Here is a 25,843-nt window from a genome sequence, read left to right as displayed (position 1 = left end):
AAATAAACGTTTTATTAACATTATTATGAATGTTATGGATATGAACTTAGTATTTGTTAGGATGTTGCTTTCGATTAATGAAGTTGATTTGTGAAAGAGAAATCAAAAAAGGAATTCCTATCTGTATTTATGTTGTGTAGGCAGGTAATAAACGATTTGGCTTCTTTATGCACCTTTTTCGTTCATGAATGTTTTGTTAAAATGTTTCGGATAACACTCTGAAATAAATCAATCTCGATTTTGCAAAATGCTCTTTAAATAAATATATTATTATTGCATGTTATTATTATTATTGTATGTTATTATTATCCAGTCCCATAAATTACCTTTTTTCGTTTCTTGAAATAAAACTGTTCCAGTCAACTTTAAATTACCTGCTGCTCATAAACCTTGACAGTCCTCTAAACAATGAGCTAAACAGCATTTGTATTTCACTGACATGAATCATTCTTCAGATTTATCAAAGAACTTCTGTGGGCCCAAATCATGACAACCTACAGCTGTCCTTATCCAGGCTACTGAGAATGACCGGCCTCTTTAAAGATACCAAATTGAAACATTTATTTTATATTTATACATTTGTGTTTAAACAAACAGCATTATGCTTAAAAAATTACAATCAATGTTTTATACTGACTTGTCACACAAATGTATTATAAAACAAAAGCAAAATCATGAATGCACACAAGAGTGTTAAAATGCAATATTTAAGACTGATATCCCCTCACGAACCCTCGTATTAACGTTGCAATTCAAAAGTGTGTCTATCTTCCTGCTTTTCAGTGGAGTCCAACCACGTGGGCGAAGGTGGTGACTCCTCTGTAGTTGGCTCGAGCACACACAAAAAAGCCCAATACTTGGAACAACAAAGAGATATGCCTTTTTATATATGTACATACACACACACATATATAAAGTCTCTGCTGTGTAAAATATTTCAGTCCTGAGGGTTGAAAAGGCAACATAGTTCTCAGCTCAGTGTGGTCCCCTGGTGCTCCGTTCACTGCGCTCGCTGTTTTTGTGGAAACCTCACATGGACGTTCCTTTCGGCGATTAAACTGCCGTACTTTTGGTCCCAATATGCGGCCGTGCAAACTCCACAAAGTCATCGATAAGGACAGGCCACGCTCCTAGTGAACAAATAAACACACGAACAAATTTAACCAACTGAATCATGAGACAATATTAAGAGCAACAAGGGGAATTCATTCATTCGTAGTCTGCATTCGTAGCTAGGATATTTTTGTTTCATTTCTGGATGGTGAGGGGAAGAGGAGACGCATCATCTATCTTTATATGCAGTCTATGGTGTAAACTATCCCCAAAGGTTGTGAGAGAAGGACTGTGGCTCAAAGACGTTTTCACACAGCGGATTGCGAGCACTGTACAAACCTTCCTCGTCATAATTCGACATGTCATCTGTGATCATTGTGCTGAAGTCTAGTAAGAGGTTCCAAGTGTCCTTGGGAATTGATCTTTTGTGGTGCTCCTGCAAAAGGTGTAGAGTAAAGTTGAAGCAACACAAGGCAAAATAAAGTGAATGACTTACATCTGCAATTATGAACTTACAACTAAAAATGTGTTCCACAAGTCCAGGAACTTGAATCTTCCAGCCAGTACTAAATTCCAATATGCAATTGCCATCTCTAAATCTGTAAGAAATCCAGAAGTAGGTTAGTAAAGATAAAAAAAAATGAAAACAGAATGTATGTTGAACTTTAAGAGACTCTTACCCAAACCTTTCTGGCCAGGATTTTTTGCAAAATTAAATGTAAACTGGTAAAAATCCTTGAATTTCCCATGGTCTTTTAACTCCTGCTCCATCTTTGGCAGCTGAGCTTTTAACTTCTCTATAGTGTCACACCTGAAGAAACAGGAAGTGAAATGTTAGTTTCACTAGACAAAGAGAAACATTTCAGAGCATCACACAGATCTATGTTTTTATGTAAGGAATTTATTTAAGTTTCTGTACATAAATGGCAGTTACTGGCGTATCATTGGTTCTATGAGTAATGGTGCAACCCTCTAACCGGCTTTGCAGCTGGTTAACCCTTCCCAGTCCTGCCTTCAACACCCTGTGACAGATCTTTGCACTGAATGACCTATCGGGGGGAGCGATCGCACAAAACCCCAGTGCTTTGCTTCTCGTTTCCCTTTGGAACACCGCCACGTGTACCCAAAAGGAGGCCAGCCTGACTGGCAGTTAGAGAGCTACACGTGAACTCATAGAAGTGGAGTTACATCCAGTCACTATTTCTTCTAATGTCTTTAAATATCAAGTCGACATCGAAGGTGAGGGGAATAAGGGATTGAAGTGATCCCAGCTGGACCCCAGTTATGACCAGTTAAAAGGCCTGCAAATGAAAAGAATGAACCTGGCAATGGCTCGAACGGTGGAAGGCTTTGTCAACCCCCGGATGAGCCAACTATCTTTTAGCTAATTAATAACATTGTGGCCTTGATCTAATCATTTATAATAATACAATTATTCATGTTATAAATGCACAAAGTCCATGCACACTTACAGGAAAAAAGAAATAAAAAGAAAACACTTAACAGCACAAACCAAACTTTTAGTTGGCATGGAAATGATAAACACAAATTACATTAATTTCAAGTCCAGCAATTCATGGTGATTAAGGTCAAAGCCCAGATTATTAGTGTGCACACTTCAGCAGCACAGTAACTACACCGAAGACAAATGATTTACTACACATTCCTGGCTGAGGGCTGAGCTCTACTGGGGTATTTTCTAGGCTACTACTAAATCAAATGTGTTTGTGACATATTTTCTACAAAAATCCTACTACAATTAAGTCAGTGTTGGAAATATAGTAGGGTCAGGGTGCTTCTGGTCCAAGCGATAATCGTGTTAAAGTCCATCTCACAAAGAACGGAGGAGCCATTTCAGAAGAGAATCATGTTTGCAAAAAAATAAAAATCTCACCCCTGTTCGGCCATGCCATCCATGAACTCCAGTTTCGAGAACTCGCACTGTGTTGCTGCCCTGAACTTCCAAGCGATGAGGAGGACACTTATACTGGCCGGATCCAAACCCAGGTCGTCACAGAACTGCTGGATCCCGTCGATGCCGATCTTGTTGTCATCATGAGGATCTAAGGGGGCGTGAAGAGAGAGTGATTGGATAATTAATTAATTAAGTCCATAGTAAAGGCATGTTTATTAATCTACTTTCTATAAAAAAAAACGTATTCTTATACATCCAAGCGATGTATAAGAACACATTCATACGAGCTTCAGTGATCAGATCTCCAGTGGTCAGCACCAAGTACAGGTGTGAACGCACCCGAATGCACCCTGAGATCCAATCACTCAGATCCCATTCAGAGGTGGTCTGGTACGCACGTGGCCACATTCTTTTTGCAAATCCGTCCTGGGCCACATGATGTCGTCTGACACGCTACAGTGTAAATGTAATTTTATGCTAGTCAGTGTTGCACCATCGCAATTTCAACAGTGACCACCACATAATGACCGATACTTTACTCAAATCTCTTAAAATCATTCTTTATAGCTACGCTCGTTTATTAATTAAGTCCCTCCGCTCTCTGCTCTCCTTCTCTCTCTCTCATGCTGACACACATACAAACATTGTCATCAAACACATCTGTAAACTAACCTGGGTCTACATCATTTTATCCTTGCACACACAAACACAGGTCATGATTATTTGCATATTGAGTGAGAAAGTGGAATCATTTTTAGTTTCAGGTGGGAACAGACTAACTTGAAACTGTCCCCCTGTGATTGGATGGGTCAGTACGGATGTTGATACCAGGTCTGAAGAGGGTCAGGTTCAAGTCTTTCCATACCTCTGTATCTGTGGTACAGCTGATCGAGCCTCTTCTTGTCTAAAGCTGCCTTTAGATTTGGAACGTAGAGCTCTGGACTTTGGAAGAACTTGTCCGTGGCAACGTCTAGTTTCCAGTCATTCTGTGACAAACAGGTCAGCGCCGTCTTCTCATTGGATTGAGTGAATATCATGAACTGGCGAACTTTATCCTTCTGTGAGGACTTCAGCTTGTTCTGCATAGAGACAAAGACACAACATACACTAAACTCAGAAACAACAGCAATGATCAGACTTCTGTAAAGAGGCATATAGATAATAACGTTTCTATAGAGGAATGGGCATATTTATTTATGATTTGTGAAAGACTAGAAATTTAAACAACAAGCTACATGTGGCAGCAGGATGCTTACAATCCAAACTGGCACTAATTAACCACGAAGTTTGGTTTGTTTTTGGCACACAAACATCAAACAAGTGGTGGCAGCAGTAAGACAATCTGTAATAACATGCGATCCTGACAGCAGGGACCGGTTTTAAATGTGTCCACGAGCTTGTTTCCAGATTTAAACAACACCAAACCAACAATCTGTTCTTAAACCATGTGGACAACAACTCACAGCTAACGTAGGTGCAGGGTGTGTGGTATTATTTGTCCGATGGCTTAAATGCTAGCGAGCTTAGCTGGCTAACTGGGCTAGTCTCACCGTGAGCTAGTGGGCTAATGCTAACGAAGGGAGGTTTGTTTTCATTGTGCAAAAGGACCTTATTGTGAGATTGGCGCGGCCTCCGGTCTGTATCGATCTCCAGAAAGTGCCAGTTAATGTGTGTGATGGGTAATAATACTAGAAATGTGGCATCAGGGTAAAATAATGGCTCATTTCTCACCATGTTTGTCTTCGCCCGACTCCCTCTCCTCCCATCCAGCTGGCTAATGACTGTAAAGTTATAATAGTCATGTAAAATTATTTCTTTTTTCCGGTTGGGGCTTCTCTTCTTCAAAATAAAAGCGCTTACTGAAAAATTCCTTGGTGATGACATGCCTTAAAATGATAGTTTGTTCGCTTTGTATTAATTAAAACATTTATCAATTATTCTTAGTGCAACGCCTTACTGACTTTCTTAAGTTGGTTGGTGAAATTTGAAATATTACCACGTGATTTATTCTATTTTGAAACACCTTGCCGGAAGTAGTTGCGGAAGTGGTGCAACTAAGCTAGCGCGCCTGTTCCGGAGCTGTCAGAAGTCTCTGGATGTTCAGACCTGCTTTTCAGAGACTTCGGGACATATGGAGGTCATACAGACACAGGTTTGTGCCCTGGGTTGTTCTCAACTTGTCAAAAAATGAGAAAACTCTGCGGAAGGTGACGGAGCGCTGCAGGGACAAGGTGGTGCCCGATGAGGAGGTGTCGAGGAGCCTGCTGAAGCTCTTCTCAGCCCTGATCAGGAGCCATGGGGCCGATCACAGGGAACTGCGAGCAGCTCACTTTACCAAAGAGGTGCCATGTGGAGAAGAAGAGCAGCATGCAGAAAATCCCGTGTGTAGACATGATGCCATGTTACGGTGTCTGGGATTCTGCATTGATCGTCAGCCCAGCACTCTGCCCTCTGCAGGAACCGGTGTGTTTGTCACCAAAGGGTTTGTGCCAGGAGGAGCCACAGTGGCCATGTACCCCGGTACAGTGTATCAGGCCTACGAGCCTATCCTCCTCCAGTCCATCAGTAACCCCTTCGTGTTCAGGTGCATCGACGGGGTCTTGGTCGATGGAAAAGACAAAGGAATTTCCAGAATGGTGTTCAGGTCCTGCAGCGGCAGGGACAGACTGGGGCCCTTCATGATGAGTGACACCAGCTGGCTGACAGCCACTCCACACAACCCACTGGCTGTGGGTCAGTATGTGAACAACTGCTCCAACGAGTGTCCTGCCAACGTCTGCTACCAAGAGTATGATGTGCCAGAAAAGTTTCCCATTGAGCTCTACCAATACCTCCCCAATGTCAACTACAGCCAGGACTCACGGAGGCCCCTGCGCTGTGTTGTCCTTGTGTCACTCAGGGACATTGCAGCAGGGGAGGAACTCTTCTCCAACTACTTCACGATTGTGCATTAGGATTAGAACTTAAACATACCCCGCCTGCCATTGTCTGAACTGAATGATAAAATTATATTTTTGAAAATCAATCAAAATTGCTATCATTATTTCTATTTCATTTTCGACAACACTCTTTATAAACTCTTAAAAACTCATAACGGAAGATAGATAAAATATGTCTCACACTCCAAAAACATGTTGTTTGCATTACATAATAAACTTCCATGTAACTTTTTTTAAATAAATTCCATGTAACGGGTAACATAAATTAAGTTTTGAAATGTAATGTAGGAGTATTAAGAAGGGATCCAACTTTTTTGTGTGAATCTGCACTGCTCCACCTCTGTCCGTCCTGGGAGGACTTGCAACTCTTTCTAAGGTTGCTGTGTTTTATTCCCCCTGTTAGAGGGGGTGTTTTGAGGAGCTATCCCCCACCATTGGCAATGGTTAAGGACAAAGGATGCATACCTTGAAGAGATTGTTTAAGCCCCATGAAATAAAAACTGATTTGTGAATATTGGCTAGATCAAATTTGATCGATTGATCAAGTGGGCCGAGAAATATAGGATTAGCATGTAAGGCAGGAAAGACTTATTTATATCTTATACTGAAAAAATCTATAAAGAATTTTATTTAAATCCATTCCATTAAGGATCTGCACTCAAAATATTTAATGATCAAAATTATAAATGGGCAAAAATACACCTAAATATCCAGAAATAAAAATAGCCATTATTCAGAGGGTTAAGTTTGTACTAACCAAAATCTTAATGTTACTGGGTTGTGATTTCAGGAGTATTTCTGTAGACAATATGATAGAGTTTGAGTTTGATATAGTTTGTTGACAGTGTATCAAAGTGTTCCTGTTTTTAAGTTGAGGACTTTTGACTTTTGAAGTTTTAAAGAAACTGGTAACTAAGTACCTCAAATGCCCCCCCTTCTTAAATAACAGTGCTGAGATCTAGCACAGTAATGGAAACTTGGAAAAGCAGCAGCGAAGTGATCATAAACTGAGCTTTGCTGAAGGGGAGGGACCAAGCAATTTTAGGAGGTTCAAAAGCTATAATCACTGCACAAAGATTCATGCACATTATTTGTCCATTAGGGTATCAAAGTGTAAGGGGACATTCCTTAAACACAGCCACAGCTAAATGGACTCAATAGAAGTAAACTCCTTATGGAGCAACAACCAAATGGAGGCAAAGGTGACACAGATGATTGGAACCTGGACAACAGAAAGAAATAAAATGTCAGTGGTAGAGGAAGTACTCAATTATTTGACTGTGAAAGTACAAATAAAGCGACAAATGTTAACTCAAGAAAAAGTAAAAGTAGCAAAGAAAGTTTCTACTTCATCAAGTAAGTACTTGCTTTTAAATATGATATATTTAAGTATTAAATGTAAAAGTACTTGACAAGTGTAGCCTGTTCCCTGATGTAACAATCAACTATATATTTATGGCTGAATGAATGATGAATAAATTAATGAAAACATTTTAGGTGTTTCTTCACCCAAAATGCTTTTGCTGTAGATGTATGGTCTCATTGGAGGAGGCAGAGTTGAAAGTAGTCTGCATGCTCTGATTGGATCAGTGGAACAATTCCTCTGTTTTTAATGATCACCTTTAAAAATATAATAACAATCACAATGTGTAACCCTATGCATCTTTAAAAATATAGTGTAATATAAACATTGTCAAAATATATGTGTTACTTTTAATTATTTGTTGACATATGCAGTGGAGTAAATGCACCCTATATTGAATCTACAATAAGTACAGATACATGAAAAATGTCACTGAGAATGACGGGAAGACTCTGACAGACACAAGTGGGAGGCTTACCTGTATATTATTTTTAAAATAAAATAAAAAACTTGATTGTTAAGACGGGTTTGTTTGCTTTAGGCAGGTTTCCTCAGTGTATTCTTTAGAGTACACTCTATACTGTGTATTCCGTATGCTCCAGTATACACACAAACTATGAATGACAAGCATTGTGTACATATTGAATTGTGAAACGATATATTGAACAGTCTAGTAGCTGTGGTGAACTCACTGCTATCTAATATATCTCTATAACAAATCTTTATGAATGCAGGACAAAAGGTAGTATGATGACAAACAGTGCAGACTAGACTTCATCCTAATTCAAAATGATCTCATGACGAAGAGTCCGTTCTGTTCTTTCTTCTTCACGTCTCTTTATTTTTTCATTTCTCCCACATGTTCAGCCTCAAACCAACCCAATCGCCAAAATTGTTGCGCAACCTTCTCAGGAGGAATTTTGACCTGTTGGGGACACTGTACCGGCCCTAGCACCAAATATTACTGCAATATCCTTCCGCTGATAAATATAGTCTGGAACAATTTCCTCATTATATCGTTGATTGGCACATATGTCTTTATAAAGCAGATGTAGATTAAAACACGGTGTGCTCCAAAAATTATGTCCGTCAACTGGGACGAAACTGTGGACGGAACTGAGCATTATGTTCCTGGGTGAAAATAGTCCGTCTGTATAAAGGCACGCGGCGTCGTCACTAGCGATCTTTTCAGTTGCATGCTGAAGTTGGGAACAGACCATGTCTTCTGATCCTACTGAATACAACAGGTAGACACTCACATTCTATCATCAGGTTCCTAACAATACTCGATGTTGAGATGTAATAACCGTGTAACGGCAACGTTTGCTTATTGTTTTGTCAGATTAGTGAAACAATCGCTGTTTAAGTGTCGGGGCGCTCTGGATGCTAACCCGTTAGCTTTGTGAATTCATTTAGAGCTGAAAAACTCAGCTTTAAATAATTAACCGGCACGCAAGGATCATCGGTTTTTAGTATATGCTGAGGAATTAAATTAGGTGCGGATCGTTTTTATTGATGGTGGCCTGCGGTAGTGAGAGGACTTATCGGAGCAGGCCACAGAGGGGCCTCGTTTTCAGGCAGCGCAGGCCATGCAGTCCGACATATTGGTTAACAGGCAGCGGAGCACCATGTTGAGATCCGCCTAATGCGACTGTAGTCCCCCTTTTAAAGTGAAGTTAGCAGAGTGGGCATGTGATCCGATCTGGAAGCACCTCAAGGTTTCCGCATATTTAGTGTAGAAAGTGGAGCCCCTCTCGTAGAATTCCACACGTGCACGCAGCGAAGCTCCGGGCTGTAACGAAATACTTTGGGCGTGACCCAAACTACCTGGAATCCGCTGATTACTTACCGTACGTGGCCTTCGTGAATTGAATGAGTCAAAGTGCAACTTTTCTACCTTGGCGACCGGTCTGACAAGGCTAATGGCGGCCGCCATTCAACCACACACGTGGTGGGAACGACTGCTCTCTTTACATCTGTTAACTACTATAACTTTAAGAGCGTTTGTTCCTTATCTGTGATCAACTTAATGTTTCAATGACACACTTTAGTCAGTACATTTGACATGTCTCTTGAATTCCCCAGCTCTAGAGAGAATGCGGGGCCGGATTCAATGGAGCCTGATGGCGTCATCGAGGTAACTACATGATAACTAGACAGCCTCTAAAGCTGACCTAAGCATAATGCTCAATATGTACTTTGCTTCACACGCTATCCCTTTTGTTTTTCCAGAGCAACTGGACCGAGATTACGGACAACTTTGATGATATGAGCCTGAAGGAGACTCTTCTCAGGGGAATCTATGCGTACGGTTTTGAAAAACCATCTGCCATTCAACAGAGGGCGATCATCCCCTGCATCAAAGGTACAGAAACCCAATTTACCCATGAATTAGTTGTTAAGAATTAAATGAGTAGTTAACAATTGAGTGAAATGATGTTTACCATCTTTCGGGACTTACCCAATTATGGGGATAACTATTTTTCACTGATCACTCAATATTATAAACCTGTCTCAGCTGAAGCACCAGAAATATCCTGTGTTATATGCATTGAGGCAGTGTTGACTTGACTATCACTTTTTTGCACTGTTAGGATTGAGTCCTTTTTTAACATTAAATATTCCCTGTCCTATTGCCATTAGGCTTCGATGTCATTGCCCAGGCCCAGTCAGGTACTGGCAAGACGGCCACGTTTGCCATCTCTATCCTGCAGCATTTGGACATTGAGCAGAAGGAGACACAGGCTCTGGTGTTGGCTCCCACTAGAGAGCTGGCTCAGCAGGTATGCTGTTCCTGAGGTCATGGTAGCCTAAGTCTCTCAGACCTAGGCAGCATATTGGGGATTCAAATACTAAGGTAATATTTGCTCAAAATTTACAACAACGTGCCCTCTGAGGATTGGTGTAGTCTCTGTCCATGGCTACATTGGTCTCAAAGGTGATCTGGCTCCATTTATTTGATTGTACCTGTGTTGCTGTAGAAACTAGGTGATATGATGCTTTTCATCTTTCGGGACTGATTTAAAATGCTGAGTCCTTACTTACACTGATCACCATGAACAATTCTACACTTTTGTTGGCATGTTCTGCCGTGTTCCGTGTACCACATTATCCTGAAGTAGTCTTTTGTTTTTGTATTACTGTTTCCTCATTAGATTCAGAAAGTAATTCTGGCTCTGGGCGACTACCTGGGTGCCTCCTGCCATGCTTGCATCGGAGGGACCAATGTCCGTAGCGAGATACAGAAGCTGGAGTCTGAGGCCCCTCACATCGTGGTGGGCACACCAGGGCGTGTGTTCGACATGCTTAACAGGAGACATCTTTGTAAGTATCACATGTCCTGTTTAGCAGGACAGCTTTTGACGGAACTCTGCAACTTCTAACAACAAATGTCTTGCACAGCCCCAAAATGGATCAAGATGTTCGTTTTGGATGAAGCTGATGAAATGTTGAGTCGAGGGTTCAAAGACCAGATCTATGAGATCTTCCAGAAACTGAGCACAAACATTCAGGTAAGGATCATTTGTGTTAAAGGCGCAACAGACTACTATGAAACCCTTCTGCATTAACAGAAGTCTGCTATAATTGTGTGATCCAGATTTGATCTGTTTCATGCAATAATGCTAGCAAACTATTGCGCAGAAGGAGATCCATATGCACTGCACTGAAAATGAGATGTGGTCGAACCTCTTTCTTAATGTTCATTGGCTACTTTTCTCAAGGTGCAGTGCCACAATTTAAGTCTTTACTTAAGCAAATAACTATTGTAACACTGCATTTCATTTTTGATCGACTGAGTCTTATAAAAGTCATTATTCTTTTCCTTCAGGTGGTTCTGCTCTCTGCCACGATGCCATTAGATGTGTTGGAGGTGACTAAGAAGTTCATGCGAGAACCCATTCGCATCTTGGTGAAGAAAGAAGAGCTTACCCTCGAGGGTATCAAGCAATTCTACATAAATGTGGAGCGAGAGGTGGGTAAGCTGATCAGTCACCCAGTTTGTTTTTCAGTTTTCACTAGTCTTTGAACATCATAGATCACTCTTCTCTTAAAGCACCCTGCTAAAACTGCAGGAGCCAGACCTCTGGTTTAGCTCATGTGGCCGTGTAAGCATGGGTACACCAGGGAAGGAAATAAAAGGCACAGTATCAGAAATGAGACAGGGAGGGACCTCTTTCTAAATGTCCAATGTCCTTTGCCTCACGATCCTGTGTTACATCGCGGCTGCTTTTATCAGAGTTGAATGGCTGTTTGATAACCCCCCCCCTTACAGTGCATGACTTGTGTTTTTTCCATCGATTTCTGCAGGAGTGGAAGCTGGACACCCTGTGTGATCTGTATGAGACACTCACCATCACTCAGGCTGTCATCTTCCTCAACACAAGGAGAAAAGTCGACTGGTTGACTGAGAAGATGCACGCTAGAGACTTCACAGTCTCCGCCTTGGTATAAACTGTTCTACATCAGAATACTCCTATTTTGCTTATCTGCGCTTGTTTGTATTGCGGTTGCACCTTTTCTCTATAATAAAAAGTATTTTCACAGCATGGTGACATGGATCAAAAGGAGCGTGATGTCATTATGAGGGAGTTCAGATCTGGCTCAAGCAGAGTGCTGATCACAACTGATCTTCTGGTGAGTATTGGGCACAACATGGACGGGGTGTATTAATGTATGAGAAACGCAACTGATCAATTCAGTTAAACCAAAAGTTTATTAATCTTGCAGCAGTCCAAAAGTGACCAAGCAATCTAAACTTTTGGTAGACTAGGGCTCGCGCTCCACAATGAATTCTTCTAAAGTAGGAATCTGTTACTTTTTCGCGAGCGACAATACCATGTGCACAAATAATCTCATCTGTCTTCGCTTGAATGTAATTTTAAATACCTAGTTTCTTTTTGTCAGGCTCGTGGGATCGATGTCCAGCAGGTTTCCTTGGTCATTAACTATGACCTTCCTACAAACCGAGAGAACTACATTCATAGGTAAGACAAAATCGTACACACTGCCAAAAATAGGCTTATCTCACCGTTTCCACAGAATTTGCACTCTTTCTTCTGTGCCAGTATTAACACGACTCAACTTGTCTCTCCAGAATTGGTCGAGGCGGCCGTTTTGGCAGAAAAGGAGTTGCTATCAACTTCGTCACTGAGGAAGACAAGAGGATTCTTCGGGACATCGAGACGTTTTACAATACAACCGTGGAGGAGATGCCAATGAATGTGGCCGATCTGATTTGAGCCCCGAGATCTTGCGTTTTGTTTTTTTACCGCGGTGATAGCGGTCGTTCCACTTGCATTGTGCTTATATTATTCCAGGGGGAAAACTTGTCGATGCTAAACCTTGGGATCAGAATTGCGGTGTGTGTTTAAAGCGAGTCGACTTCTATGGTGGATCTTCTCTGACAGTTGTAGATTCTAACCTTGACGGATGGCTGGTTGGAGCTACAAAGCTATGAGGTCTGAAAACATTATGGTTGTTTTGAGGTATTTCTTTCCATGTTCATTTAAGATGCATGTTATTGATGTTCTCCACCATTTAGTAACTTACTTGTGGACTAAAAGGTATAAGTGCTGTATAAAGTCAGCAAATTATGTTATAATGTTTATGCGGTGTAATGTGGGCCTGCTTAAACAGAGGCACTTGTGATAGTAAAGATTCCCTTGCTTTTTGTTATCTTTTGTGACTGCTAATTTTAGTGTTTGTTTTTATTCCACTTCAAAATTCCTCACTGGTTGGCCATATTTTGCTGACGTGATTTTACCCTTTCCAGAGTGTATTGCTTCTGCTCCTTGACTACTTTTCAGATTTCCTTCTCCCTAGACGTTTAGGAATGTCTTAATAAACTGAAATTGCTGTAAGGACTATTTTGTGTTGGTGTTCATTTCCACGGTTAAAAATGGTATCTTCAAGTACCAGCTGGAATTTGAAATTCATCTATTAACGAGGTAGGAAGAGTTTGAGGGTTTAGCAGAGGAAGATTTAAGTTTTAGCACCACCTACTGGCAAGTCAGCTATAAGACCTTAACTAAGCATGTTGATGCACAGTAAATCTCAACAGGTAACATGTCTAATGGAGCTGTTTTTGTAAAACTGCATTTTAAGACTGCACTGAAGTCAATATACTGATGGATTTTCATTATAGTTTAACAAATTATGCAAGTTTAGTTAATGCAAAATACCAAATTCTACCCATATATTTGTATCTGCAGTGATACTTAATGCAAACTAATTAAGTTTAGATTAATTTGAGTCAACTAAAGTAAAACCTGAGATTTGATGCAACATTTTTTCAAATTAGTTTCTGAATATTCTGACTCAAAATATTCAAACTAATTTGAGAAATTTGTTTCTGAATTTTAGAGGATACAAACTTTGGCCTGGTTGCTTGAGCTATGCTGTCATGCCTGGAATTAATTTGCAACAACCGATTCCTGCAGTACTCAGTGTTAACTGTTAACCCTTAAAACTTTAAATATAATACTCAAATGATTTTTGTTCAAAAACAAACACCTCGTTGACTTAACTCGTATAATAAACAAACTAAATTGTAGCAATCATGGATTGATAAGAGTGACCTACTATATTGTGCCTCCTGATAATCCAGCTGCATATGTGGAACTGTTAGATAAACTCGTTCTTTCAATAGTTATTTGTCAAGTGTTAGATAAAAAGCGATAACTCATATCTGAACTGTAAATGGGAAATTAGCTGAACTAAGCATAAATAATGGAAACTAGTCCAAAGATACCAAGAATCCACCCCATTGATTTTACATTTTGTTCTGCAAATGTGTCTCATGTTAATATTAATTAGTGAGCTTTAAATGGGCTGGGGAATTTTGTAACCTTTGGATAGCATCTTGCTTTATTTCCTAATTTACAGTCCTTGTGATAAGATTAACACCTGGCTGCAGTTGTATATTCAGCACGCAGTCAATTTTCAAATTCTCAGCAAGGAAGTATGTAAGCAATCCGTTTCCCAAAATGCCACAAAAATCTAATCGGATTAATCCACTCCTTTTAACCAATCCGGTTTTAGACTGAGTTAAACCCACCTGCATAAGTAACATGTGGACGCAGATATAAATACACATAGAAAATACAATAGCCTTTTTTTTATCACAAACTATTTATTTTTCTAATGAGTTTTTTATTTATTTATTAACCATATTGTGGCCACATCTATAAGAACTATGAAAACCGAGTGAGATGGCCTAATTAACGTTCTAGTGTCACCATGTGGTAGGTCCTGTGTGATGCTGGTTACAACCACCCTCATGTGACGTTTGTTCTCAAAGAGAGACAGTATTTCAAATGTCCTATAGTTAAACCTCACCTGTGGGCCTCAGGTGTTACAATGACTATATTTAGCATGCCAACTTTCATGAACGCAATGATTTTCCTTAGCCACCTAGAGGAGATTAAAGAAGAGCCTCACTGATTGAGTTTCTGATTATTAACCTGTAAATCAGAGGCTGATTCTCCGTTATGATCCCTTGAGTAAATCTAAAAATAACATGGTATTATCACATCATAGTATGATATTTTCTAAATTAAATCTAGCTAAAGCTGCATGTTCATCATATTTGAGGGAGCTTCCTTAAAACCCACCAACAGGCAGTCTTCACAGTTTTTATAAACAGATGTCGGCAGCTGGTTGTGTTTTTAGTCTCGTCTAAATCCCTTGTTTGAATTATTCCTCTTTATCTGTTCCCATGGAAACAGGGCAGCTGTTTGGAGCACAGCTAATCCGGACCACATCACATTTCAGGAAGAGGTGCCATAAATAAATATATAGACAAATCCCAGCGGGGAGAGGACAACACTTGTGACCTTAAACTTGTACACACTGACATTTTAATTCATGTACCCATACTACACATCCGTCAGATGATGTTTACTATAACATGGAATTATCTGAATGGGGAAACATATCTGTGGCTGCAGCAGAAAAGAGTATATACACTACACCGTGGGACATTTTTAAGCATGATGTTAACGATAAGATCATACCAAGCTGAGCTAACTAGGTGATGGTGCAGAAATAAAAGTGGTTATAGTGTCAGTATAAAACAAACCAGTGTCCTATGTTATGTTCATGATACTACTGTGGAAAATTAATGGTGCTTTTAAACATTTTTACTACTATATCCATTATCAACACTTTTGCTATTTTCAAAATTAATAAACAATGTATTCTAATTATGTAAATAGAAAACTAATCTGAAAAACCTATTGTTTTTCCTTCAAAATGCATTTGCTGGTTGCAAGTTAGTAGCATAAAAACATAATAGGTTGAAAGCAGGGTTATACCAAAACAACAGGGTGTAGTTTAAAAGGGGGACGCCCGCTTGTTCACCATAAGGTTCAAAGGTAACTAGCAGAACATTACATAACTCCTGTGTTACATGTTTGACATGTTATGGTTTGAGTTTGTATTTTGGACTCATTTAACGAAAGAGATAACATATTATTAATTAATCAGCTGTAAGACTAGTGGCAGGAGCATGGCCAGGTTTCCAGTAGAGGTGTGTCGATCCTCAGCAAGAATGTAAACTGGTGTTCTACTGGATTGATTCCTTTTACAGGAAGCTTTACTAAACTCTCAATCTGTGTGTCATGCTCCTGTTGCCCAAGGAAAGAATCTCCGGCAATCTCTTCACAGGAAGAGCAGGGTCAACTATTTTACCGCTCTACTGATCCAAAGTGCCACCAGGAATTCATGTTGTTAATCACTGCCCATTTCCTGAGAATGTTTGGAGAATTGACTTCATTGGACGACAATTCGAAAACAAAGGCTTTTCTATATATGGGACAGACAGATTGTTTTGTGACACTGTTTCAATCCTCAACTGGTTTAGCTTCCTCTTACTAAGAGGTTTCCTGAGCAACAAACTGACGCGATTTATTACTACATTAAAAAATAAATAACTTTGACAACATTTGACACCTCCTTTGTCACACCTGAAACAAGAGTGTGGGTTTTATTTCATTTAAAAAAAATCACTAACGCCTTTACAAAAAAAAGGAACCTCCTATAACATATTTAACTTTGTTGCTTGTCATTACTGCACAGGAAGTCTTCTCTGCCGTTACACGTCACGGAGGCATTTTTCGGTCTCACTGTTCTTCTCACACTAACTCGCACGTCATGACCACCTCCCAAATGTGTCGCTTCTGCTTTGCACCACAAGTTAAGAAAAACACATCTCCTCATTGGGCCGTCAGGGATTAAAAAAACTTTTAGAAAAATGCAATTATTTCACAGTCCATGTAATAAAGCAGGTGAATGAGAGGAAGGGGCAGTGAGTGCCTTGTTTTTCAACACATTTTGCCGTCGGTTCAACGCCAGTGTCAGTGCATTGTTGTACGAGTGGTCATTGATATTTTTGTAGATGTCACACTAACAGATAAATCATGTGACCTCTTCTGCCCACACACAACATGTTTCCAGTCTTTCCAGACGCTGGTGTCCGACTGAAAGAACTGAGGTAAAATTCGCAGCGATGTTTGTCATCTCATTATGTTGCACAGACACACCCTTGACACGCGCTTTCGCTCTCGGCCACAAACTGCCACGCACACCAACACCTATTCAGATGTACTACAAAAAGGCTGCTTTGCAGGGGTATGTGTTGACATAGTAAGGTTTACAAAGGAGAGCCATTTTCACGGCCGTGCAGTACAGCCTGCCTACGACTCCAGAGGTCCACCGTTTCACCTGAGGGCGTGTCGCGGCCTTCCACAGTTCATAGATATTCTCCACGTGACCATGTGAGGTCATCATCTGGTCATAGATACACATGTGGTAGGGCGCCATGCCCTCACCCGAGAAATAGACGTGATCTTGTGGGGACACACCGACGGCGTTGGCGCAGATGCCCATGAACACATCGTCTATGTAAAGAGAGGCGTTCAGGGTCAGTGTGGCCTGATAGATTTTGTCTGCTGCGTCGCTGGAGAGGACATACCCAGCCCCTGCTGTGTAGTCGGGATACGACAGCCACGGGTACATCTCGTAGGTTACGTAGTACTTGCTGTCTTTTCTGCGGATGGGCGGTGCCCCTCTGTGCACTCGACCGATCCAGAAGTTTGTGACGCCTCTGCTGCTCATGTCCTGCAGATAGCTCACCAGGTTGGGCATGTGGACGAAGATGTCGTCGTCGGCCGTCATGAGGAAGCGGGCGTGTGCACAGTGGCTGTGCATCCAGTGGAACTGTAGGATCAGCTTCAGGGTCAGGTTGTGGAAAGAGTCCAAGAAGTCCTGCTGGATCAAATCACCATGGAGACGGTCCTCATGGATGAGCTGCTCCTGGGGGCCCACCCTACTGCTCTTCCTCCATGAAGGCTCTTCCGTCTTGGTCCGAGGCGATCCTAAGGCAAACACCACCCTGACAGTCACTCCCAAGGTGTTTTGGATGTAGGTCTCATTACCCCAGGTGGATCTGATGGCCTTACGCCTCTCAGTGTTCCCTGGGGACGTTTTGACAAAGAGCAGGAGGAGGACGTCCTTGTTAGCACACTTGTCCGGGTGATCCAGCAGGTAGCGGAAGTTGCTGAAACTTCTCGCCTGCTCGCGGGGGATGGTGAAGCTCTTGTTGATGTAGGAAAACTGATTGACCAGGTAGCGGTAGGAGTAGGACTTGACGTGACTGACCACAGTGTTGTCCAGCTGCTCCCAGCAGACCATCACCACCGACAGCACCAGGCAGGTGGTCATCAGCTGCACACATTGGCATCTCCGTAATCGGCGGAACCTCAAAAACATCCTGGAATCTCGTCACGCCGCGGCGGTGAACCTACGAGCGCTGGTGGCGAAGCAGCTGGTCGTGTCGGCGTACGAGGAGGAGACAAGACGACCAAAGTTGCGGGGGTTGAGCGTGTGGTGTTGCAGTGCCTCAGAGCAGCTTGTGGTGGGTCTTCCATCCTAGGCTGTCCACATCCAGCAGGAGCCACGGGAGCTGATGGGAGTCACTGGGTCTGCTGGGATGCGAGAGGAGACAGCACATTGTCAGGTGAGCTTTGTTGAAACACAAGGGTTAAAAAGTCAGTTTCTTTCAACAACAGGAAGCGGTTATCCAAACATACCACAATTACTCAAAGTCAGCTTGACCAATATCTTCTCTATTTGGAAGCCAAGACTGGCACGTGCATCATTGTGTCATGTTGGGTCATGATTGTAGATCATGACCTAACATGATCTACAATCATTAGTTTAAGTAATTCAACAAGCCGCACTAGGTTTGCACTGGGTTTTACTACAGCAGCACAATGTCAACTACATTAAACAGATTTTTTCCCCTTCTTTTTCTGCGATCAAACAACATATATGATATAAAATAATATTATATTATATATTATAAATCCCCTCCCACCCACGTTCCCTCACTCCTATCCCGCACCAGCATTGGAGGAAGGGGAAAAAGAAAAGAAAAAGAAAATGAGGCAAAACCTAAACAGAGAATGAAGATGAGTGTGTATCACATACAGGACCTTTGGTTTGATCAGTTCAAACTGAATTTTGACATCATCAGACAAAAGATAAATGATACAACCGCTGTTCGTCATGTACTGTGTCCAGATTAGAGTCAGGTACTCATTGAGCTACAAACCACAACACAAAGTTGGGACAGTAAAAGTACCAACAACTGATGATACTAATAAATACAAAACAACAGCGAGAAAAAGGCCATAAAACACTATATGTATAAATGTGTGAACTGGAAACATGACTTTAGTTATCCCCATCTGCTGGAACAAGTGCAAGGGCCTTTACATGGTCCAGATAAGGTAAACACCATTTGTCAATGAGCCTTTAGATGAAAATCGAATCTTCTCATAATTGATATATGGATGGCATCCTGATCAATCTGCTATGGGTAGTAGGAAATAAGAAATACATCTCAAAGAGAGGTAAACAAGTGTTAGCATTGGTCCTTTTAGTTTTTTTACTTTATTTGTGTCAGTCTCTTGATGGATTTAAATCATTCAAGAGCTTTATACCACGGAAACAGAAACGATTAACTTTGTTTTTGAAAAAAATTAAGAAACATTTTAACTGGAAACGTTGACTGAAACTAAAGGAATGATCTATATTCACACCCCCTATATTCTTTCCCTCTCTTTTTTATGGTGTGTTGGAAAATGGACCTAAGGAACTCAATCATGAATACAAAGGACTCATAGATCTTGATAGCGCATCGTGACCTAGCTTCGACCCTTTTATTTGACGGCTAGTTTAACCTTTGACGACCCTGTCTGTTGTCTCTTTGTCGGAGTTCTCTCTCCGTCCAGACCAGACAGAACATGTTGTTATATTTTCATTTGGCTGCACCAACTTCACACTCGCCGTTTTCTGTGAAGGCGTAGAAACGATCGCTGAAAAGTCAAAACGTTGGTGGGTGGGAGGGGGGCTAGGGGATCGGGATGGCCACTGAATGCAAAAGCCTACACAGCAAATGCTGCAACGCAAGCTCTTCCATAATGGAAGGGTTTAAGGCGCGGACCCACTGAAATCGCTGAGAGTCATGGAAAGCGTTCGGACACAATGGGGGGTGTCAGAACCAGCTCTGCGGCACAATGCGCTACAATAATAGCGCGCTTCCGCCCCGGGGCCTGGGCTCAAATCGAGGGGGGACTCCCATCGCACCCCAAGAGCTTTTCAACTCTTTGATACACAACATGGGTCAAAAGTGACCCGGGTCAGTTTTTATTTCCTATATCTTTGCAGTGAATGAATTTCATCATTCAGTATTTCAGTTATTCCCCAATTAACTTGTTTTTGATCATCACAAATCCTTATTTAAATTGTTCCTTTGTTACTTGTTGAATGGAAATCGTTTTTTGTATCACTACCCTTCAAATGCACAACATCGGTAAAAAATGACCCGTATTCACTTCCTCTGTTATTTCATGCAGTGTTTCTCTGCTATATTTTTTAATAAATGTATTTCATCATTTAATATTCCAAGTATTCATCTTGTTTTTGATTACCACAAATAATTATTTACCTTTTCCTTCTTTACTTTATTATCAAAGTACCTTTTTGTATTTCTACATCACTTTCACACCAATGGGTCAAAAAGGAACCACTCTGTATATATTCACTATGGAACACCTACCATTCATTTCACACACCTGCTTTTGCACATCTGATGCATGTAAGTCTTATTTTACAATCCATTACTAGTGAGAAAGAGAACTATGACCAACACATAGAAAAGCTAGCTAGCTGTTTACTGGCAAGCTAACCATAGCTAATTCAACAAAATAAAACTCGAAATATAACAGGATCTACTAAATACACTGATTGATAAGCATTTATAAGATGATTTTGATTTTCTGTCTCCAGGGTTTTAGTATGGCTGGTCGCAATCCTCTCAGACTAATGGTTGCCATGTTCATAAAGATGCTGCAGGAAGAACAGTAAGAGGGGGCAATTCTTGGTCTTGATTCTAAATCTGAAATCTCTGATGCTGAGGACCTTTATAATGTTTCACAGGATCAAGCTTGAGTTCAATCAGTCCGAATACTCACTCACCATTTCCAATCAAAGAAGCAAATGATTTCCTGACATCAATAAAGAGACAGTAAAGCTTTGATAGTTCCAGTAGGGTGTGTAGTTGGAAGGAGGAAAGTTTATAGGACAGGCCCCTTTGATGTAATAGAAGACTCCTTTACCGTAAAATAATATAGCAAGGAAACACCCAGCCTTGCATGATATAACACTGGAAATGAATACAGGTCATCTGGGACCCATGTTGTGCATTAGAGGTTTGACTAGCCTGGGTTAAACATCATTGGATTGAAGGCCTAATGAGGTCACCGGCTCATAAATGGCTTATTTTTCTTGCTGCCTGTTAATGAGACACTCAGCCTCATCTTTGCTCTCACACTGGAAAAAAAAAAACTGCACTATTCCACCCATGTGTGGTTTCAAAGTGCACATATCTAGGCTGGGCCTAAGATCTGACTTTACAGCCTGCCATAAAGCTAATGTTAGCCGTATATATGCTCACTCTTGTCAGCAACTTGACAGAGGTTGATGAATGTTCAGTGGCCGGCATGGAGATAACCTCACATAACAATTAGACTGTGAGCAACACATTTATCATATGAGTGAGAGAGTAGCAGGAAAATGAAAAAACAATCCACAGCTCGTGACAAAGACATTGTTTCCAGAAAAAGATTGCTTCTAAAATTGTATTTTCACAAAATACATAGTTTCCTTCGGCTCCAAGGTGTACGAGTGTAAGAATTGATATGAATTAAAAGCATCATTGTCTGCTCGGATCAGAATGCAGTTCAAAGTTGTTTTGTTAGGTGGATGAGCTGCAATTTAAAAGATGGCTTTTGTCTCCCTGTTCAGCCGGAAAATAAACCTACGCCACTCCTACCGGCAATACAAATATAATCCATCACATAAAATACAGCCACACATGACTCCAGTAGCAGGACGGGAAAACGTCACCAGACTATCTCAGTAATAGTGATCGCGACAGAATCCCTTCTGAAAGGAGTGGTTATGATTTCCATAGACACAGTGCTCACGTTACAGGTGTCCAGTGTCGTCTGTCAACACCGTGACGGTGTTGAATTCATATGGCCTCGTTCCAGTCTAAACTTAAATGATAGTTTACGATTTGTTTTTTTTCTTTTCTTCAACAGTTGACTGTAATTTGATCCTTTTGTCTGTGTGGTCTCCTCTTGTCTGGTGGCTGTTCGCCTCCTTTACATGTACGCACCGAGGGTTTCGTCATTGTCCCGTCAACAGGCTGAGCTGCCGTCCCGACACGGAGCGCTGATCCTCACGCTCACACTGCAGCTAAAACAAGCCCTGCGTAAGTGAACCACCTCAACCACATATTTCCAAAGTCACCATTCACATAAATAGAACCTGAAACACACTGGAGGGGGGGGGGGGGGGGGGGTAAACAGCAGAAACTCAACGGATCACTGCAAAACAACTCACCGGCCAAACAAGATGTGTCGGAGTGAATCCAGCACAGTGGCGGCGGCGGCAGTCGGACTTGTACTCCGCTCCCTCCTTGGAGTTTACCCTCGGATGACAGGAGGCGCAACACAGAGCAATCTGCAGGGCTCAGTCCTTCTGTTCCACAGTCTTGAAGGAGGTGTGTGTAGGGGGGGCGGGTGGGTGTGGGTGTGATAGCGTGTGCGTGTGTGCATCTGTGCGTGAAAATACCTGCGAAGATCTGTGTGTTTGTTATCCTCGGATCTTTCCTCTAGCAACAGTGTGTGGACTCCAACTTCCCAGCGTGGAAACAACTCCGCTGCCAGCTCGCCCTCGGTCCCTATTTCAGAGTGGGGGGTAAAACCACGCCCAGTCTGAGCAGTTGCACAGTAAAACCATCACACAGGAAGTGGAACTTCCCCCTTCTCATCACCTCAATGTCCTCATGGAAGTTCACCTCGGTATGTCTGGTCCCTTCAGAACTCTAACGTGAGTCAATAAAACCGGGGGCGTGATGACTCCATGATGAGCGTGACACAAAACTCACATGGGTCACAGATGAGAGCAGGCATGCCAAAAGGACCACACCCTTTTGGGTTGTAACTACGGTGGTCGAGAGAGCACTGAAAAACAAGTAAACACATGCGATACAAAAAACGTGCAATTTAAGGAAACTTCATCAAGTCGACTACACATGCGCTGCATGAGATAGATAGATAGATAGATAGATAGATAGATAGATATATAGATAGATAGATAGATAGATAGATAGATAGATAGATAGATAGATAGATAGATAGATTGATTGATTGATTGATTGATTTTATTAATCCCGTAATAAGCATGTTCATTTTGCACATGCAAAATCAAATAACGCCACAGAGCATAGTGCATAACCTAGCATAACCTACGAGCAGGTTCAACAATTTTTTCGGTCCCCAGGATACATTTCAGTTTTTTTGACATTTTGCAGCGCGTTTCTGTATTTGCATGTGTTTCTTCTGTTTTTCTTAATTTGCATGTGTTTTTTTCTGTTTGCATGTCTTGTTTTAACTTGCACTGCATTTAGCTCTCTCGGAAATTGCACACATGTCTAGCACTGCTAGCTGCTTTTTTTACATCAAATAATACAACTAAAAACCGTCCATGTTGTCCCTTGCTTCCACAAAGACAAAATAATGACAACATAATTGATCTGGGCCTAGAGATACCCCCAACTCATCTATACCTATAACAAGTAGCATTCAGAGGTTTGTTTTGGGCCAAGCAAATAACCAGGCACGTCCTGCCAACCCTTCCCCCAAATGCAATACAGCCCATAACTTCTATGTGACACCTTCAAATATCAGCTTTAAACAATCGTCTCCAGGTAAGTGGCTCCAAAGAGAGAGGCAAAAAGTGTGGGGGCTCCATGAAGCAGGAAAGATGCACATGTCGCAGCATGCAGCAGCTGCTAACTGGTGTTTGCACCAATTGAAAATGTTGGAGGCAACTAGTCCTGGTGGCCAAAGCAAAGCCTGCAATATTTTGTAAGATAAGAATGATAGCAGGTCAGTCAGACAGGCATTCCGGTCCATACACACAGGGGTGGACTGCAATGCATGTGATGTCATTCTTCGTTCATAACATTGTAATCTAAATTAGTTGCGTAATGAAGGTTAATAGTGACTTAAATCCTCCCCCTAGCTCACTGTGAGCATCTTTGTGAGTTGTCTTCACTTTGACTTCCCAAAAAGGGCTTGCAAAGCTACAGGAGAACAGGAGGAAGTGCTGCATGTCCTACAGAGAACTGAGTTAACCGAAGAGGAAATCCAACCGTGAGAGAATTTCTCAAATTCGGTTTTGTCCGATTTACCTTTTTAAAACTCGTTAGGTGACTTTGATTTAACCATTCAAACTGAACCTAGACCAAACTAGGGGAAGTTATGTGCCTAGTGTTAATGCAAAACAGAGAGGAGGAATTAATAAGAGGAAGGTCTGCTCTGAGCCCCATAAATGTGCTCTGTGTGAGTGACAGTCAAATACTCACTCTGTGACAGACAAATGATCCATGTAATGATGCACAGAATCCCTTTATGAGCACCAATGGTTTATTGCATCTGTTTACATGCCAGACTTTTTTTTTATATATTTATGTGCAGGATTTTATGGCACATAAGATACATTCTTGTTGCACGGAGGCAAAATTATTCAAATTCTACTCCACTTCTCTGCCGTTAATGTTTAGGTTTGTGGTTGAAGTTCCTCTCCAGCTCTCGCTGAGTGAATCATGCACCACATCATGTATTTAAACCGTCAGGAAATATAGTAACAATACCATCACCCTCTTCTGTACTCTCCTTAGTTCTACTTTCCAAATGTGAGGATGTTAACACACTGAATTAACCTGCTGAATGTCAACGTATTAGCAACATCATTGTGAGCATGTTCCCTAAAAGTGAAGCCAAGTGCTAGGCGCAGACTCTGGAGTTCAATTCTGGGACATTTGGGCTTCATTTCTGACAATGTACAGAGTACTCTCTGTGGAATAGGTTCATCTTTTTTTCACATATTAGGTAGTTGTATGTTGATGAGCTCTATAATAAATATTTACCTTCACAGAGGAGTCCGTGTTTTTAATTGTCTGTTAGTCATCTGAATTCCATGAATGTTGGTAATGCGTGCAGAGAAGGGAGTATCTGAGGAGTCAGTCTGTCTGTAGTCTCTTCATGGTGAACAGATTCACTGTATGGGGATAGGCAAAAATTTCCTCACAGGGTGAGGTCGATAGAAGAGTGGATTAAGGAATCTGGTTTCACTGCCAGATGACATGGTGAGATGGGGCGTTAGTCTGTGTGGTGGCATGCGTTTTCTGAGTGACCTACTTATTGGAGGTGCAGCTCTTTAAATTTGTAACAACAACCTCAGGACATTTTTTTTTCTATCCTCCTACAAGGTCTACAGTTATTGGTTGAAATCATCATCAATAAAAAACTTCAGGTTCACTGTGCGATGTTTCTGGCTTCATCCGGTACAGAAATCAACCACAGAATCACACTGAAGTGTACCAGGGTACATTGCTGGAATTGCAGCACCTGGCCGTTCTAGATTTGAAAATATAAGTGGTAAATCTGAGAGAGATGACAAATTTAACAGGTTAGTGAGCTCATAATTCATCTGTTGGCCCAACTATGTTAACAAAATTACCCTAGCATGATTGGATAATGGTTGCTTTTCTAAATTCAATCAGAAATAGTCAAAGCATCGGAACAGTTCAGATACTAATAGTTTTAGATTTAGACCAGTGCAGGGGCCGCCAAGAAAAATCCCTGCTTTCTATATTTTACTTTAAAGTAAAGAATTAGTAAGGCAGAATGTTATCAATGTAGCCTGATGGAGCCTTTATAATCAATAAACAAAGCTGGATAGCTTCATTAATAAGAAAAAACATCAAATTTGATTAGATCTTAGGTCAAATTTTTTCCCCCTGTATCTTGACAAAATATAGTACAGATAATAACATCGTTATTGGATAAATAAGCAGGATCTGTAAGAGTAGTACGTCATTAAAATCGTATTGATGATTCCTAATTCCAGTCAAGTAGTGACAGAAAACCAGAA

The 25,843-nt window shown here is 41.2% G+C and overlaps 4 protein-coding genes and 4 non-coding genes across 11 annotated transcripts; 6 read left to right on the top strand and 2 right to left on the bottom strand.

Annotated features, from left to right (window-relative positions):
* Positions 1-546: 546 nt before the first annotated feature.
* dcun1d1 (DCN1, defective in cullin neddylation 1, domain containing 1 (S. cerevisiae)) lies at positions 547-4,744 on the bottom strand. The gene is made up of 7 exons (XM_062405155.1): positions 4,700-4,744; positions 3,834-4,047; positions 2,948-3,116; positions 1,734-1,864; positions 1,570-1,652; positions 1,393-1,489; positions 547-1,130 (listed from the first exon to the last, which is right to left on the bottom strand). The coding sequence occupies exons 1-7, from the start codon at positions 4,700-4,702 to the stop codon at positions 1,054-1,056; spliced, it is 774 nt and encodes a 257-aa protein (XP_062261139.1). The 5' UTR covers positions 4,703-4,744; the 3' UTR covers positions 547-1,053.
* A 276-nt stretch (positions 4,745-5,020) lies between these two features.
* setd9 (SET domain containing 9) lies at positions 5,021-6,017 on the top strand. The gene has a single exon (XM_062404579.1). The coding sequence runs from the start codon at positions 5,065-5,067 to the stop codon at positions 5,920-5,922; it is 858 nt and encodes a 285-aa protein (XP_062260563.1). The 5' UTR covers positions 5,021-5,064; the 3' UTR covers positions 5,923-6,017.
* A 2,393-nt stretch (positions 6,018-8,410) lies between these two features.
* Positions 8,411-13,134, top strand: eif4a2 (eukaryotic translation initiation factor 4A2). The gene is made up of 11 exons (XM_062404255.1): positions 8,411-8,517; positions 9,356-9,407; positions 9,503-9,635; positions 9,914-10,053; positions 10,426-10,594; positions 10,673-10,782; positions 11,100-11,243; positions 11,579-11,716; positions 11,816-11,905; positions 12,176-12,255; positions 12,366-13,134. The coding sequence occupies exons 1-11, from the start codon at positions 8,489-8,491 to the stop codon at positions 12,508-12,510; spliced, it is 1,230 nt and encodes a 409-aa protein (XP_062260239.1). The 5' UTR covers positions 8,411-8,488; the 3' UTR covers positions 12,511-13,134.
* Positions 9,697-9,767, top strand: LOC133969068 (small nucleolar RNA SNORD2). The gene has a single exon (XR_009924174.1). It is a non-coding gene; the product is annotated as a small nucleolar RNA SNORD2 (small nucleolar RNA).
* On the top strand, positions 10,257-10,326 carry LOC133969069 (small nucleolar RNA SNORD2). Its single transcript, XR_009924175.1, has one exon. It is a non-coding gene; the product is annotated as a small nucleolar RNA SNORD2 (small nucleolar RNA).
* On the top strand, positions 10,826-11,008 carry LOC133969066 (small nucleolar RNA SNORA81). Its single transcript, XR_009924172.1, has one exon. It is a non-coding gene; the product is annotated as a small nucleolar RNA SNORA81 (small nucleolar RNA).
* LOC133969065 (small nucleolar RNA SNORA81) lies at positions 11,310-11,491 on the top strand. Its single transcript, XR_009924171.1, has one exon. It is a non-coding gene; the product is annotated as a small nucleolar RNA SNORA81 (small nucleolar RNA).
* Positions 13,135-15,111: 1,977 nt separating the features above from the next.
* Positions 15,112-22,741, bottom strand: LOC133968823 (lactosylceramide 1,3-N-acetyl-beta-D-glucosaminyltransferase A-like). 4 transcript variants are annotated; one of them, XM_062405035.1, is made up of 3 exons: positions 22,244-22,741; positions 22,017-22,096; positions 15,112-18,255 (listed from the first exon to the last, which is right to left on the bottom strand). In XM_062405035.1, exon 3 carries the CDS (start codon positions 18,038-18,040, stop codon positions 16,877-16,879), a length of 1,164 nt encoding a protein of 387 aa, XP_062261019.1. In that variant the 5' UTR covers positions 18,041-18,255; positions 22,017-22,096; positions 22,244-22,741; the 3' UTR covers positions 15,112-16,876. The 4 variants fall into 4 exon arrangements, with proteins under 4 accessions (XP_062261019.1, XP_062261018.1, XP_062261020.1 ...); XM_062405034.1 differs by lacking the exon at positions 22,017-22,096; XM_062405036.1 differs by lacking the exon at positions 22,017-22,096 and having other exon boundaries at positions 15,112-18,252.
* Positions 22,742-25,843: the final 3,102 nt, after the last annotated feature.

Source organism: Platichthys flesus, chromosome 14, assembly GCF_949316205.1.
Source record: "Platichthys flesus chromosome 14, fPlaFle2.1, whole genome shotgun sequence".
NCBI lineage: Eukaryota > Metazoa > Chordata > Actinopteri > Pleuronectiformes > Pleuronectidae > Platichthys > Platichthys flesus.
The sequence above is the reverse complement of the archived record's forward strand: the minus strand, read 5'-3'. Positions and strand labels throughout refer to the sequence as shown.